Here is a 15525-nt window from a genome sequence, read left to right on the forward strand (position 1 = left end):
TTGTTGGTCCCTGATTCAGGATGACTTTACTCACCTCACTCATTGCCTGTGTGTGTGTGTGTGTGTTTTCCCTCCTCAGGTTGTGTGTATGTGGTTTCCCCCGGCAGCAGCAGAAGCTTTGGAGGGAACCGTGCAACCGCGTGCTGCTGGACCCTGAGTTCATGGTGCAAATGCTGACTGCTGTTTATCACGCCATGTATGTATCTTTAAAGCCGAAATGACAAGCTGATATATGCCTTTTAAGTTGATATCATGAACTTTTTAACTTTAGCTTATTTACAGATCCGGCACTTACGCAGCAACATTACCATTGTTTTGGAGTCATGTTTCTGGCCACTTGGCGAAAGTCCAATATTCACTCTTTTTTAGCTATGTATTTGTCTTCTACCAACTCCTGCGTGAAATATGTGGCTTTTTAGTAGCTGAATGCTCAATGTTCACCAGCTAGTCGCTAATTTTACGTGCCAAGCTCGGCGCTAAGTAGGTAGTGGACAGTGGGTTTTTAGAATTGCTGCCTGCTGCAGCTGGAAAACAACACTATAAGAGTGGTGAGTGTGAAACAAAACGGTAAAGTTATGTGCCGGACAGAGCTGAAACTCGCTATAACGCGGATTGGAGCTGCAGACTCAGGCGATAAATATCTGTAGGTCCATCAGTACAAGTGACACTCTTCGCATTTCACATTTTCTACATTGTTATAAATATATCAATTATAACCACTTTAAGCGATTTCCATGTCATTTCACATTACCACTCTTTAAAACACTCATCATTTAGGAGAGTGACATTGTGCAAAACATATCAGGTAATTGGGAGGAAGGTGGTCTCATGTTTGTTACTCTCCTTAACAGATATAAGTTCCTTTATGAGCTAGATAACACAACATCCCACATTCATGTTGTTTGCCTCTGCGGAACATCTTCAATGATGGCAGTCTCAATTCTCGTTAGCTGTGATCTACTGCAGAAAATCTCCTAACAGCATATGTTAGCACTCTACCAAGGACAGAGGCTCCCCACTGTACAGACCGATTACATCAGCAGTGCATTGTGGGAGCAGGTGATTTCATCCCCCATGAGGACAGTCGTAGCAAAGCTGATTATGGCTCCTGGATGACGGCTCGTCCTCAGAGATGGATCCCCTGATATGGTAGTGACTGGAATCACCACCGTTAAGGATGGTGTAGCATGGAGAGTGGGAGAGAATGAGTATGCATTCTGCCTCATCGCCCCCACGAGGGTACACAGCAGCAATCAGGATATTGTACCAGTCAGTGCCACTGGAAAAAAAACCCAGACTGTGCGTGCGTTTGCGCGTGAGTGAGAGTATTATAGCCTTTTTAGTAATCCCTACCATAGGTCGCCTCAGTGCCAACCGGAGCTCTCATATTCACCCTTGGCTCGAGCAAGCACACGTGCAGGGCAGATAAACTTGAATCCACAGCTCCACACATGCAGAGGGACCTCGGCACAGAGGACACCCTGGGATTTAGGTTAATATGTTAGCTAATGCTACAGCGCTGTAGTGCCACATGAAGACAGAGAGGGAGAGACAAGCAGCATATCAGAACAAGTACTGTAGAGAGAGACACGCCCAATTTGGGATTTTTTAGTCTGTATCAGGTTTGAAATGTGTTCTAGAGCGATTTTTATTTGTGTATTTTATTTTCAGCCTTCACAGCATCAGAGAGTCTGTGTTTACCTGCCCTTTCATCCCATTCTTTTCATCTAGAGTCTAAAAGGAAGCCCAGGCATTTGTCTTTGGCTGTGTGATTGATGCATGCGCAGGACGGGATCAAAGAGAGTTCACCCGCACAGTCCTTTTTTTTTTTTTTTTAATGTAATCTGTTTATTTATTGTTGCTGTTTATTTCATCCCTCTTGACTTAATGTGGGGATGTGGCATCATCATCTTATGCAAAGCTAAGGACCACTTGCATCCTTTAGCAGTGTTTTAAATTGTCTTTAGATTTTTATTAGTCTTAATTAATCTTAGTCTTGAATAATTGATCTTATTTAATTTCCTTTTGCATATTACTTGAATGCACTTGCTTTATACAAATTAGATCTTTCTAGTTCAGTTAGTGCCAATATGTCAATATTTTTTTCATCATTAACTGTGAAAACAAAAACTTGTGTGCTTCTGTACATCATTAATTACACAGCCCACAAATATGCAGGGTGTGACAAAAAGTTTTTTCTAATGTATTTCAAAACGCTGCCCAACTTCTCCTTCCCTCCCTCATTACTAAATAACTAATAGTTCAGGGGGATGTGACTCAGACATCAAGGCATCTTTTCAGACGCTCCTGTTTACTTGATTAGCTCACAACAAGATGTCGTTAAATGCCGATGTGTGTGCATTTGTGTTTGGTGTTGTGATACATAGATACAATGGAGAGTGGGAGATGGGGCGGGAAGCTCTGGAGGACATTCTGTACAGAGCTCAGCTGGAGCTTTACTCCCAGCCTCTCCTGGTAAGACCAGCAGCATTGCGTGCATGCCTTTACACGCAGCACAGTAACTGTGGAGCCTGAGTCAAATAAAAATACTGAGTAAAAATAATGATCTGCCATGTTTTTAGTGTTGAAACAATCAGTCATCAGATTTTAAAATATTGTGATACCTTCCCACTTTAGTCATTTAACTGCATATTGATCTGCATCTGTGCATGTGTCACCTCCAGCTCGGGAACGCCATGAAGAACTCGCTGCCAGAAAGTGCTCCCGATGACCCGCGGGGGCGCAAGGTGCTCCAGGTGGAGGTGACACCCACCATTAGCCGCATCTCCATCTCAGCCATCACCACCGCCTCCATACGGCGCCACCGCTGGAAGAGAGAGGGTAAGACCGAAGCCCTTGGAGCAGCACTTGGCTACAACACACAGCGAAGTGAACCAGGCCTCAGTGCAGGAGAGATCTCAGTCAATGTGACGGCACAGTAGATACTTTACAATACTTTATTTTTTTGTCGTCCTCTTTATTAATTGAGCACTCCAGGGTAGGTTGGAAAAAGAAAGTTATGAAAGGAAAGGGACCGTTGTTCAGTTAACCTTACGAGCTGTTACTTTTTGTTTTTTTCGCTCTGTGAAAGGCCACAAGAGGGATCTATATGGTGAGAAAATGACTTTTCTGCTGTTTGTCCTTAGCAGTGAGAAGGAAAACTGTTTCCTGTGTAACCCAGTCACACCATTAGCATCATTCAAATGGTGTTTCATGTCAGTTATTGTATGTAATTGTGGTCATATAGCCTCTGTGTTGCAGTGCCTGTGCCACTCACTGCTCTTTACTGCTCTTTTGTTGCTTGTTTTGTCTATTAAGTGTGTGCTGTGCTTTGTGTCACCAGTTAAAATGAAGGTTTGTGGTTTAAGAGAAGCTCGCAACAAAACGGTGCCTGTAGATGATACTGACTCCATTTTCCCCAGTAGATGGGCGATTAATGGGGCTGTTAATTTTTCAAATATCACGGTATTCGTTTTTTCGATATTTTATAATCTGCACATGAATTTACAGACCACTGTTAGGCCTGCTGTGCCCATGATGAGACCCGAATCAGTTGAGGCTTGCTGCCACTAAAGAAACACATTTCCCCATCTGTGTTGTTGACTCCCAGATTGTTTTGACTACTCAACCGATGCAGAGTTGAGCCTCACCGTCAATCCTCCTAGCCTCGCCCAGCACCACCACCACCACCAAACTCCCTGGGATGCGGCAGCCAAGGAGGAGAGAGGAGGGCGGGCTCACAGCACCCACAGCAGCAGCAGCAGCAGCATCATTCCCCCCATCACACTTGAGGGTAGGGGACAGGGGCGGACACTCAGAGCAGGGAGGGTCTCAGGAGGAGGCGCCCCTTCGATCTGTGTCCTCCCAACCCTCCTCCTCCTCCTCCTCCTACCCCTCCTCAACTTGAGGGGCTTAATTCTGCCGTTCTCATTTTGGCTTCCTCTTCACTTCCCCAGAGTATACTAACTCACCCAATCTATAAGAACCTCAGCCAACAACCCGTCTACTACCAGACCACTGCTATTTTTCATCTCACAGAAGAGTGGAAGAGTCGCCTATTCTGGGTTTGAAGGAAGTGTGGCTCGAGGCCATTTTGCATGGGCCTGTCATCATGTCATATCCTCTCTTTATCCTCATCATGCCTACTCCAGCCTACTTTAGACTGCTGCCCTTGTCACTCACTGAGCATGTTCAAAGCCCAGCTTGACCTTTTACTCTGGGCTTTCTCAACCCTCCACGTCTGATAATTGGTTTTATGGATTTATTTTTTCCATAGTGTTGTGAAGAAAAATACATCCGTTTTACAGAGCTGGCACAGAGTACCCAACATCTTGATCTCATACTGCCCCTTGCGGTGTTTGACAGCACCATAAGTTTTGGGTCACTCAGGCGAGCAGCACCCATCTTCTGCCACCATTCTGCACAAAGAGGCCTTCCATTTTCTTATTTATTCCAGCAGTTTTATTGTGTACTAATTTTGTGTTTTGCCATAGTACGTTTCTTTGTCCTGAGCTCAGTGAGTGGGAACGAGCCCTCCATCATGCATGCGCACTTTACAGCAAGCTTCAATCATTTCTGCTAGAACATGGAAACCCTGGAATACTAACATTTCAAATGTCAAGGCCAAATGGACAGACTGAATATTGTAATAGTTAACAAAACCAGATTGTTGGTACAACAAAAGCTATTCCACTGCCAGGACCTATCACATGGCCCATTTTTTCCTGTTGAGCGTGTGTCCATTTCCATGTGTGGTCTTGAAACATCATTCAGATGCTTTGAAATGACTGAAGATCAGCACACTGCCTGGCTTTACGGTCAGTGTTTGTCTAAGTGCCATCCCGTCTTCTTCCCATGGTCTTTCATTAAACTCAGTGCAGCTGAGGAGTAAGAATCCTTAAAATTGTTTCATTGATAGAAATCTGCCACCCAGTTAAGGGAGAACCGTGATTATTTTAGAGAAGACGGATCAATCAGTTTCTGTGTACAGTCACTGGACATTTTGTTGCAGAAAGAATGACTGTGATGTCCTTTAGTTTGGAGCTTCATTGCAGTGATATTAGAAATTAAAATACTGGTGGTTTTGCATGTTTAATCCTGTTAAACATAGATAGAATTTACTTTGTTTCACAACCATTTTCAAAATATACCATATGTGTTTTTTAATGATTTTTTTTTTCCTTACTTGTAGGAAGCAGTTGATTTACTTTCATAAACATGCAGATTCCTTGACTTAGCTACTCTAGTAGTGAATATTATTAAATATTATTTTTGTTCAGCTGTCAAGAAGAGGGCTAGTTTTAAAACCTCTCACTGTTGGTCTGTTTAAGGATGCTTAGAAACTTTTTTTTAACCTGGAGAAGAATGGTGTGTGATCAGTACACATTGGTCTTGTTTTTAATAACGTTGCCGCAGTAATAAAGTCTTTTAATCTTTCATAATCATATTTTAACAAGATCGTGTGCCTTGGGTTTTCAGGGAGGACACTGTTTACGTACCCCGTACATCAGGAGCACCTTGTGTTACATTGCTGCCGGAACCAAGTACTACTTCCTCCCTTGTTTTTTTAGTACAAAACTCACCTTATCTTTACACAAAGTCCATATGTATGTATTCAGCATTTTTTTTCCTTGAAACATTATCTCATATATTAAGTGATTTTCAACTAAGATTTTTCCTGTCAGGGTTTCCGTGAATGCACCATTAAGGAAGAGGTTTTTAAAATGGTCACTGCTTGACAGCTGCGTAAAAAAAGATTACAAAAATACTTCAAAGAAATGTTGACTGACCTATGCAGGCTGATTTTTTTTCATAGAATACTGAACTGACTAGAAGCCAATAGAAAGCATATATAAATGCATTACGTAAGCAAACTGTAGTCAAAAGCCTAAAACATGCAAAAACACTGGTACAGTCCTTTAATTGCAGCTATGGTTGTAACTTTTCGACTTCAGAGCTTTTAGCTCTTCATGTGGGATTAGGTTGGCCTGTGAAGGCTTGCAGACTGGCCCCAAATGCCTTGTGGGGCTGTCAGCTCTAACTGGAGAGCTATTGATCTGATGAGGTGTACGGACTCGCCTTAGTGGTCTACACAGATTGGCATGCTCGTCTCAGCTGGCCAACCATGTGACCACTGGTCCAGTGTTGCAGGAGAAACGAGGGATGTGGAAGGAGAGCATGTGTCTTCTCTTTATGTTATGTGCATGTCAGTCCAGACCTTTTCTTCTCAATTTCTCTTTTTTTTTTTTTTCTGCTGCTGCCTGTGGTTCCCTGTTGTCCAATTCTGCTTGTCCCAACAATGCATGACAGAGACAGACAGTTTATTCTCTGTCTCTTCTTTTAACAGGCCTTACCCTGCATACTGTATGTCAATAACATGCTTTTTTCCCTAACTCAATTTATCATCTTTTTGCCTTCCAGTTTTCCAACAGTGAAGTCATAAATTGACTAAAAATGTTTTATTGATTAGATTTCTTCATGCCCTTTTTGTGCCTGTAGAAATTCTACTAAGTTATCACCAGATATTAGCTGTTTTTGTTTAATACTGTATATATTGGATACAGCAACTTTGCTAATAATGCTCTGTTCTCATATCAGGCAGGTTATTGAACTCACACTTTCCCTAACCAACCAGCTAGTCAGATTTTAGTCAATCTGACATCAGATCATCAGAGCTCAAGGTCAATGTGTACTGTATTGAATTGTTCCCCTGACTGGTGCATAATGAGAGCGCTAATGAAGCAGCACGCTTTGTCGAGTGTGAGTGTTAGTGCTGGCCTGCTAGAAGGCTAGTAATTTAGCCTCCTCTTCTGCATTATTTTTAAACACTCCAAATGTTATTATTCTTAGTGATTAATCTGAGTATTTTGCAGGCCAGTTGCCATCACTGTTAACAAGAGACAGTAGCAAAGGTTTTGCCCGTTCTCTGGATTATGGTGAAATGTTGTCAAGATTCTGAATGTTGTTACTTTACTTTTAATAGCAGTTGGCCTATAAGTACTTTAGAAGTTGTTTTCTTAAAAAAAAAAAAAAAAAAAAACCTGAAGATGCTATACAGGAATTGTAGCAATTGCGTTAAATTTCCATCACAGTCAGATTAGACTTATATTTGTCATCGTAACCTCAGTTGTCTGCCTCGCTCACTTTACTGTTTGTCTATCATGCTTCCTTTCTCTGTACGTCTGTGCATGTTCATGTTCAGATGCTGATGGTATGAGTGGCGGGGAGGATTCCTTCAACGTCAACGATCCAGACGAGGGTTTCTCCTCCGGGGCGTCCAACAGCAGCCAGCCCAGCGGCACCAAGATGGGCAGCAGCGTGGGGCCGAGGGGCGGCAGCCTGAACAGCAGCAGCAGCAGCATCAAGAAAGCCATCACGGCCCGGCTCTCTCGGGACAAGGAGAGGGAGAGAGAACGGGAGAGGGAGAGGGAGCGGGAGAGGGTGCTGGAAAAACAGGCAGAATTGTCCGCGGATCACCAGGCTGCTGTGAGGAGGCATCACCAGAGGCAGCAGTCGCCTCCAGCCAGCGTCACCTTGGATGCCATCCAGCTGAGCCCCATAAAGAAGCACCTGAGCTTCCCTGTGGGGCCCACGCTGGTGCGGACTGGCAGCACCTCCTCCAGCAAGTCCTTTGACTGCATGAATTTCAACCTGAACGGAGGCAAGGACGATCGAGAGGAGGCATCGGGAGGCTCCGAAAGGGAAGGGGGGCTTCCAGCTGGCGGCTCCCACCGCCACTCCACCATTAGTCTGCAGGAGGAGCACCTCATCAGGCCAGAGGATGCCCAGGACCTCCTGTCTCCTGGGGCTCCCCTCACCAAGCAGTCCCGCTCCCCGAGCTTCAACATGCAGATCATATCACAGGTCTAACATGCAGTGCAGGGCATGGTAGACACACACACACACACACACACACACACAAAATACTTGCTCATAACACACATCTTCATGCAGTTTTTCTCTGCGACTCTTTACAGCCCTACTACGACAACTACTGTCTACCTGTCTTTGTTGGTGTGTGTTTGTGCGTGTGTGTGGGTGTGTAGGAACACATTTTCAGATCTCAAGAGTTGTGTCTCCACCCTTTCAACATCCATTAAAATTACAATCATGAACTGCAGTTACTAAGAATGCAAAAAGAGAAAAGTAGTAAATCATGACTGCCCAGTAGAGTAACTACAGTCGAGTGTAAACGAGTCCAGCACGTCACTGCATCCTCCCGTCTGAGCATTCCACACAGAAACTCTCCTCAAAAGGAGGAAACGTCACGAGAAAAGTCGTAAGGATGCCTCGCAGGCTGTAGAGGATATATGACATTTCAGATTTATTTGAGTTCCTGACTGAATCAGTCAACATGAATCAGCAATAACACTTACTGCCGCTCATGTGGAGAAGAGAGGGGATTCTTGCTCTTTCTCTTCATTCCTTCCCTGTCATTCCCGGGCTCGTGCAATCGTTCTTGCTGATTATCTTCCTTGTTAATTGCTGTTTTTTAATTAGGCAGAAATGGTTTTATGAAAAAAAAAATCTTTCATTTTTTTGTTTTTATCACAATCCAAAGAAGGTAGCATTTGTTTTGTTTTTCTTCACTTTGATAATGATTTTGTAGAAATCAGTCAAACCCAAGTAATTCTCTAGTTTTCAGCCCATGACCTTCATTTCATTCTGTAAGAATGATAATAATCTGATTTAATCTGTAAAATCCCATTTTTAAGATTGTTGTAACACCAAACTGGAATGTGGTAAGGGTTTATCTTGCCTCAGGCTTTTACCCAGACAAATCTGAAGAAATCACTACATTACAGCTACAAGAATTCGTCTTGTGACTTGATTTAAAATCTGGAGCTGAATCTTGTGGAAGAACTGGATTAAAACATTTCAGACAGTGCAGGTTTGTCTCTGAAGCTAAAGGCAATGACCGTCTTTTATACTGGATTGTTATTCTGGTTTAAACCATGTAATGGGTCCTCCATCTGAAAGCACTCGTTGGTGTTTGTCAGTCTGTGTTGAGTCCTGTGTGTGGTGTCATTTCTGAGCCGGGGAATTTCTGCTTCCTGGAGGCTTGTGCTAGTCACTGCGTGTCAGCAGTCACCATGATGGTCGTCTCATGTTTTGTGCTCTGCTTGGATGCTCATGAAACATTTAGTTCTACCTCATTGTGTGTTCACCTGCTACTCAGACACCTGTCTCCCAATCAGATGCAGGATTTAAAAGACCCGATTAGGTTTGAAACTCGAGGGCTCGAGCAGTCGGGGGATTATATAGTGGGCACCAAAATGGTTTCACACTGCAACTTTAATGACACTGTAAAGTCTGTGTGCATTCAAGTGAGGAGTTGTGACTGAATATCTGGGCCTTGCATTTCAGCTCAGTCACATCATGCACAAAATCTAGCTGCAAAACAAGAACACGACTGTCTTCAGGTTTTCATATTTTCTGTCATATATCAAACAACCACACTGGGATTAACCTGATTCTTTTAGTTCCCTAGAAATATCCTGCTCATCTTTTGTTTTTGTTTTTGTTTTTATGTAATGATTTTCAAAGTGCAATTTTCTTTATCGTAACGTGCATGGAGTTGGATCTTCTCTGCTGTTAAATGCCTGCATCTGCACACAGTGCTAGCTAGCCTTCTGTAGTGGTCCCTGCCCAGACTGACTGATTTTAACATGGCGTGCTTGTCTGCATGTTTAGTGCCCTGCAAAGCACTGCTGTTTCAGATGCGTGAAACAGCCAACAAGCCAAACCCAAGTCTCGTATTTGCCAGATGTGCCAATACACATCCTCTCCTTAAAGAAAATAATTTTTTTTCTGCTTGGGTGTCTTAAGTTAAAATGCCTCTTTTTTCAGTTTACTTGTCTTATTTTAAAGTTAAGGCACAATAAAAGGGATTTTTGGACGTATGGCTCAGTGTGCCCTTAGATGCAGCTTCACCTTTTCTGCCACGAATTTTCTTTTCATTCATCACAGGTGTATGCAACACACTGTACTTTCACAATCATTACTAAGCTTTGCTGTAGTATATTATGCGTCTGTGTGCTGTAGATGTCAGCTCTTGTATTGCATTGCCCAGGTCTTGCTCACGTGCTTGTTGTAAACAAGGATGAATGATTCATGTATATAAAAGTTAGGTCAGTCTGCAGTGAAAATCTCACCCGCTCACGCTCCCGCTGCGCTGGAAACCTTCACAGCTGCTGCTCTTGGTCCCGACTGAGTCCTGTGTGCGCTTTAGCCTTAAAACATTTCAGGCCAAAAGGCCTCGTTTGCCGGTTGTTTGGCCTCAAGATGCTCCTCCTCCTCTTCTTCCTCCTGCTGGACCGGGCTGTGGAAGAAGAAGTAGAAGAGAGGAGCGTAGCTACAGTTCACACTCTCACCTGGTCTGTCTGCTGTCATCCTCGTGCTGTGTGTCTCTCAACGAGCCGTGTTCCCATTAGCTGTATTTTGCTGTGAGTTGAGTGGCACCCTTTGCTGTTTTAAAACTGGTGACGTGTTTATGTCATTAATATGAGTGCCCCTGACAGAGATTACCAGCAGCCATGTTGGTACTGTATGTTGACTTAGAGTAATCCCTCAGTGTCTGGTGTTACTTGCATGTGATCAGGGCAGGAAATGAACACCAGCCAGCAAATGTCAATCAAACTTGGCTGTGGCTGATTATTTTATCTTCCATTTATTTTTGGCAGATTTATAGGCTCAGAAATCCTCACAAGGTCCAGCTACATTTCAAAAAAACACCAAATCTCCTTTAGGCGGTGAAAATGTCTCGTTAAATTTGTACTTGGTCAGCCACTGGTGCTGGTGGACAAAGTTCATTTCCTGTCCTGCATGTGATAACTGTGGGCTTTGTTTTCATACAGTATAATGCACTTTAAGCCATCCACCTCTCTCCTCAAGATAGCTATTGAAATGATATATATATAGATGTGCAAATGTGTATACACTCAATGCAGGGTTTTAGTCTCTTTAAAATAGTACTTCTTCGTGATGTCACACCCAACACAATGCTATTTTTGTTAGTCTTAGGGTACAGCTATTTATTTTTTTCTTTTCAAAACCAAAAAAAAAAAGAAGTTACGGGGTCTGGAAGGTCTCAGGAGTTTATCAAAATGCCACATTTTAAAAATGGCAGCACCAAAATTTCTGTTCTTGAGGTCAGAATTGATTCTATGCAACATTTTTTTTTTCTCCTCTTATCTTTGATCTCCTTTTATCCTTTTTTTTTTTTTTTTTTTTTTTTTTGGTATACGGGCTTTCATTGATCCTTGTCGGGTGGGATGGGGCAGATGTATTTAAGCTGATTTTGTTTTATTATTTTTTTTTAAGGTGAGAGTCCTCAACAGTATGCCCCTTCAACTATTCTGTTTATACACCCTGTTGTGGTGCTACAGAGTGAGAGGCCTCTCTCATGTGGGTGAAATAAGAGGACCATCCATTTGTCATCTGACCACCCTCACAGAGAGAAAGCCACAACTGGACTTTTGGTGCATGTTGAGCCCTTCTGTCAGTTTGCTGCTCTGTGGCTCAAAGACGTCAGCTGGTGTATGAAATATTAAGAAGATTATCAGTGATGGATCTAATATAGATGCTTCGAGGGAAGCTGCTGTAAGATGTGATAACACTGTATTATTGATGTTGTATAAATGGAGAGAAAGACTTATTTTAAATCTTGTAAATAACAAATGTACAAAGGTGAGAGCAAGATAAATATAAAAAAACTGAAGATCATTCTGATATGTAGAGAGAAATTAATCTGTATATTGTTGAATAAATATTGTGCCGTAAGGGATCTGAGCGTCTGTCTTCTTTGTGTGTGGAAGTGGTTCAGTATGATACTGCTCTAAGTTTAAGTTTAATATCATATATACCAATATCCACTGCACAGTTTAGTTTTACTACAATTTTTTTTCTAACAGTAGATTTCTCCTGTACAATTTCATAAAGCTTCTCCGAAAAGACCATACACTGGCTGATAATACAATAAATGTTGACTGACATGATACGGTTACTGAATACTTACAAGGCATTATGATTTCACTAGGGTTGTGTTTTTTTTGTTTGTTTTTTTTTACTTCTGATGTTATGATTAGAACCAACAACAGCTAAATTTTTTTAGATTTGAATAACAGATTGCAATGCCAAACATTGTCTGGTTCCATCTTGTCCACTATGATGATTTGTTTCTAAGCTTTGACGGTAAACTAAATATCTTTGGGTTTTGGACCGTTAGTTGAACAAACTAACGGTCCACGACTTTTTAGTTTGGTGCAGATAGTTTGTAGTAATAGTATTGCTTACTGGGATCATTAGTGAGTATAATAAGCATCATACATCACATGATACTTGACATCAAATGACATCAAAATGTTCACCGTAATATTTGAGCAACAGGTTTAAACATTATCTCGTAATAAGATGTCAAATCTGAGCAGGACCAACTGAAATACTTCATTGCACAAATACCCATACAGCTAGCTCCAGGCTTTGATCAGTGGTGGTGCGCTGACATCTGGTGGTGGTGTACAACAGAACAACTCACCAGATTACACCTGAACATGACGTACACTTCTGCTCCATACCAACAACAAATCATATTCTATACATATCTCTACTGTAATTCAGTTCTTCATTAGCGATCTGATTTTACTGCACTCCACTAAAAGTTGGTTTCTGACAGAAAAAAAGTCATGTATTTGAATCATTTCCATGATTGCAGGAACTGATATTGGAATTTCCTTTCCATTACATCGCTTGATTTGTCCTTTGCCACATAGATATGAGCTCAAAAACTTGAACGCTGAACTTTGCCTCCAGTTTCCCCTGAGCAAACTCCCCTCCTACACCTCTGACCTCCACAGCATGGTGGGCCCCGGATACTGACCCCTTTAACTACAAATTCAAATGTAGACTAATTTAATTAGTGCAGTGCAGTTGGGATTGTACAGTGTACCATGTTCACCATCTTAATGTAGTGTGCTAGCATGCTAACATTACAAATCAAAAGCTTGACCTGATAGTGGGGCTGGATTGAAAGTCAGGGGATCACCAAAGTTATTATAATTCATCCTGAAGGGAAAATTAATGACTGATCCAAATTTAATGGGAATCCGTCCAATAGTTGTTGAGACATTTCACTCAAAACCACAAATGTGAGCCTTATGGTGGCGCTAGATGAAGAGTCAGGGGATCACCAGAGTAGTAGGATACAACCTCTGGGGAACCATGAATGTTTGTATAAAAAATGTTCATAGACTGGGGGGGCTAAAGGAAACTTCGGCATAAATTTCTGGGAGAGGTTTTTCAGAAATGTTGCTGGTATCTCTAAAATTGCATCTTAATAATAGTTGACTTTCCCATCGCAAGGTCCATTTAGCAGCTTTTGATTGTATCAAACCATCTTCATCCACAGATTGAGTCGCCCACTTATCATAATGTTCAAATTCCCATTTTTTCTGTGAGCTCTTTTAGGACTTCTCATTCATGTTGGCTTAAAAGATGACATTCAAAGTTCATTCTTTTTTCTTTCTTTTTCTTTATATTACTTTTAATGAGTTTTACTTGTTAGAAAAGCAGTTGAACCTAAAGGAAATGAAAGGAATTGTTGCATTAGAGATAGGTAGATAGATTGATAGATAGATGGATAGATAGATTCAATACAAAAACTCTGACAGTTTGATTGACAAAAATGTTTTTCATAACATTATATCAGCTCCTGAAAGGCAACCAGTGCTCCATTCATTTAACTAGATCCCTCTAGTTGAATACTCTGGAGGTGTCACCTGGCAACAAGTGTTGTAACGTCCACACACCTGAAAGTATGTGTTGTTCACGCCAGACACCAGAAACGGCTTCATGTTGTTGCTGTCGCTTATCCGAGTGAAAGGAGGATCTACGGACGGTAAAAATGTTAATGTTGTGTATCTTAAATGTTGCCTCTCTTCTTTTTAACTACCGTGCGCAAAATAAGTGAGCTTTCTAGTCTTCCACCTGGAAATCAAAAAAAAAAACTGGACATAAAAGGATTAAAAGTATGTTTTGCTGAGTCACCCTCTTGCATGCATTAAGATAACATTTGTAAAAATGCATCTCAGTCTTTTTGGTTTGGTGGTAATGTGAGGCCAGGCGGAGGGCACATGATATATTCTGGCCGAGAGTTTCACAGGAAGAAGGTTAACACTGTTTAGCGAGGGTGGAGCCATTTAAATGTGCATCATAACAGGGAAATTACAGCCTCACTGTCCAGCTGGGTAATCACGAAGGATCTGCTGCCAAAGCAGGACACGATGCCTGAACCAGTGGGTCAGTGTTGACTTCTAGCTACTGTAGAAAAATCAATTTGTTGGAGGTGTGAGTTTCTTGCTCTTCCAGGGACCTCAGTTGAGGAACTGGAGATAATGCAGTAGTGGTCACGTGTCAGCAACATAATGGCATATGTCAGAATACTTCAATCACAGGTTTTGCAAGTATTATAGATTAGGAGTCCATAACTGACAAGATGCACACCCGGCCCCTTCCTTCACAAGAAATAATCTCAGAGTACTTGTTCAGAGCAGGGGCTTGCAACCGATATTAGACTCTTTTTTTTCTTTCTCAGAAATGCTGCCTCAGTGTGAGAATAAGGTTCACCCGCATGAAATGATCGAGCAGCTGCAGCAGAACAAACTTGGACTAGATCGAGTGGCTTCTTGTTTTAAAAAGGTTAGTGGTTGCCCGTTCCATTTTCTTTTTTTAACTTGTCATCAAACAGTGATTATTATTAAAGGATTACCGGTGTGAGAATTGAGAGGGCTCAACATTTCATCAGTTGTACTACTAACAACTACAAACTATATTCCAATGGTCACTGTAGATACAGAAAATAAGTATTCACCTGCCTGATAATGATGTGATATGGACGAACCAAAGACAAAGGTGTGGTTTATTTCTAAGTACCTTTGGAGAATATAACAGCTGCAGACGCACCTCGGAAAATGTAATAAAACCATTTTGTGGGAAAGATGTGACCAGCATTTCATTTTGCATGAAGAAATCTTGCATCTAGTGTCTGATGCTTCTACTCATATTGAAATAATTTACTCAAATAAAATAAGTGATGCCACGCCATTACAAGCAAAAGTCCTGCATTCACAAGTTTACTCAAGCGAAAGTACTGAACTAGCAACAAAATTTCCTTCATGAATCAAAAGTAAAAGCACTCGTAATGAAAAATGGCCACTGTGAGTCTCATATTATTATATCACTGTATTTTAATTACTGATGTATTAATACGTAAAGCAGTATTTTAATGTTGTAGTTGGTGAAAGTGGAGCTAATATTAACTACTTCATATACTGGTTGGTATTTTATAAACTGACCATATGTTTTGTATTTGAAATATTATTCTGCAAAGTAACAACCACCCTGAAATAAATGTAGTGGAGTAGAAGCATAAAGTACCAGTATAAAATAGAGATACTCAATTAAAGCACCTCAAAACTGCACTTAGGTGCAGAACATACTTGTTGTATGTAGCTCCTTTTCACCACTGAT

General features: G+C 41.5%; 1 protein-coding gene across 3 annotated transcripts in view; it reads left to right on the forward strand.

Moving 5' to 3' along the window:
- Nucleotides 1-11220, forward strand: part of LOC120801160 (protein FAM126B-like) — a 43554-nt gene extending 32334 nt beyond the window's left edge. For 2 of the 3 annotated variants that reach the window (XM_040147748.1, XM_040147749.1), the window contains exons 9-13: nucleotides 80-196; nucleotides 2388-2475; nucleotides 2685-2841; nucleotides 3611-3793; nucleotides 7202-11220. In XM_040147748.1, coding sequence (XP_040003682.1) covers nucleotides 80-196; nucleotides 2388-2475; nucleotides 2685-2841; nucleotides 3611-3793; nucleotides 7202-7869 — 1213 coding nt within the window. In that variant the 3' untranslated portion in view covers nucleotides 7870-11220. The remainder of the gene's footprint in view (nucleotides 1-79; nucleotides 197-2387; nucleotides 2476-2684; nucleotides 2842-3610; nucleotides 3794-7201) is intronic. The other variant, XM_040147752.1, reaches the window with a different exon arrangement.
- Nucleotides 11221-15525: the final 4305 nt, after the last annotated feature.

The sequence above is a fragment of the Xiphias gladius genome, chromosome 16 (assembly GCF_016859285.1).
Source record: "Xiphias gladius isolate SHS-SW01 ecotype Sanya breed wild chromosome 16, ASM1685928v1, whole genome shotgun sequence".
In the NCBI taxonomy this organism is placed as follows: domain Eukaryota; kingdom Metazoa; phylum Chordata; class Actinopteri; order Istiophoriformes; family Xiphiidae; genus Xiphias; species Xiphias gladius.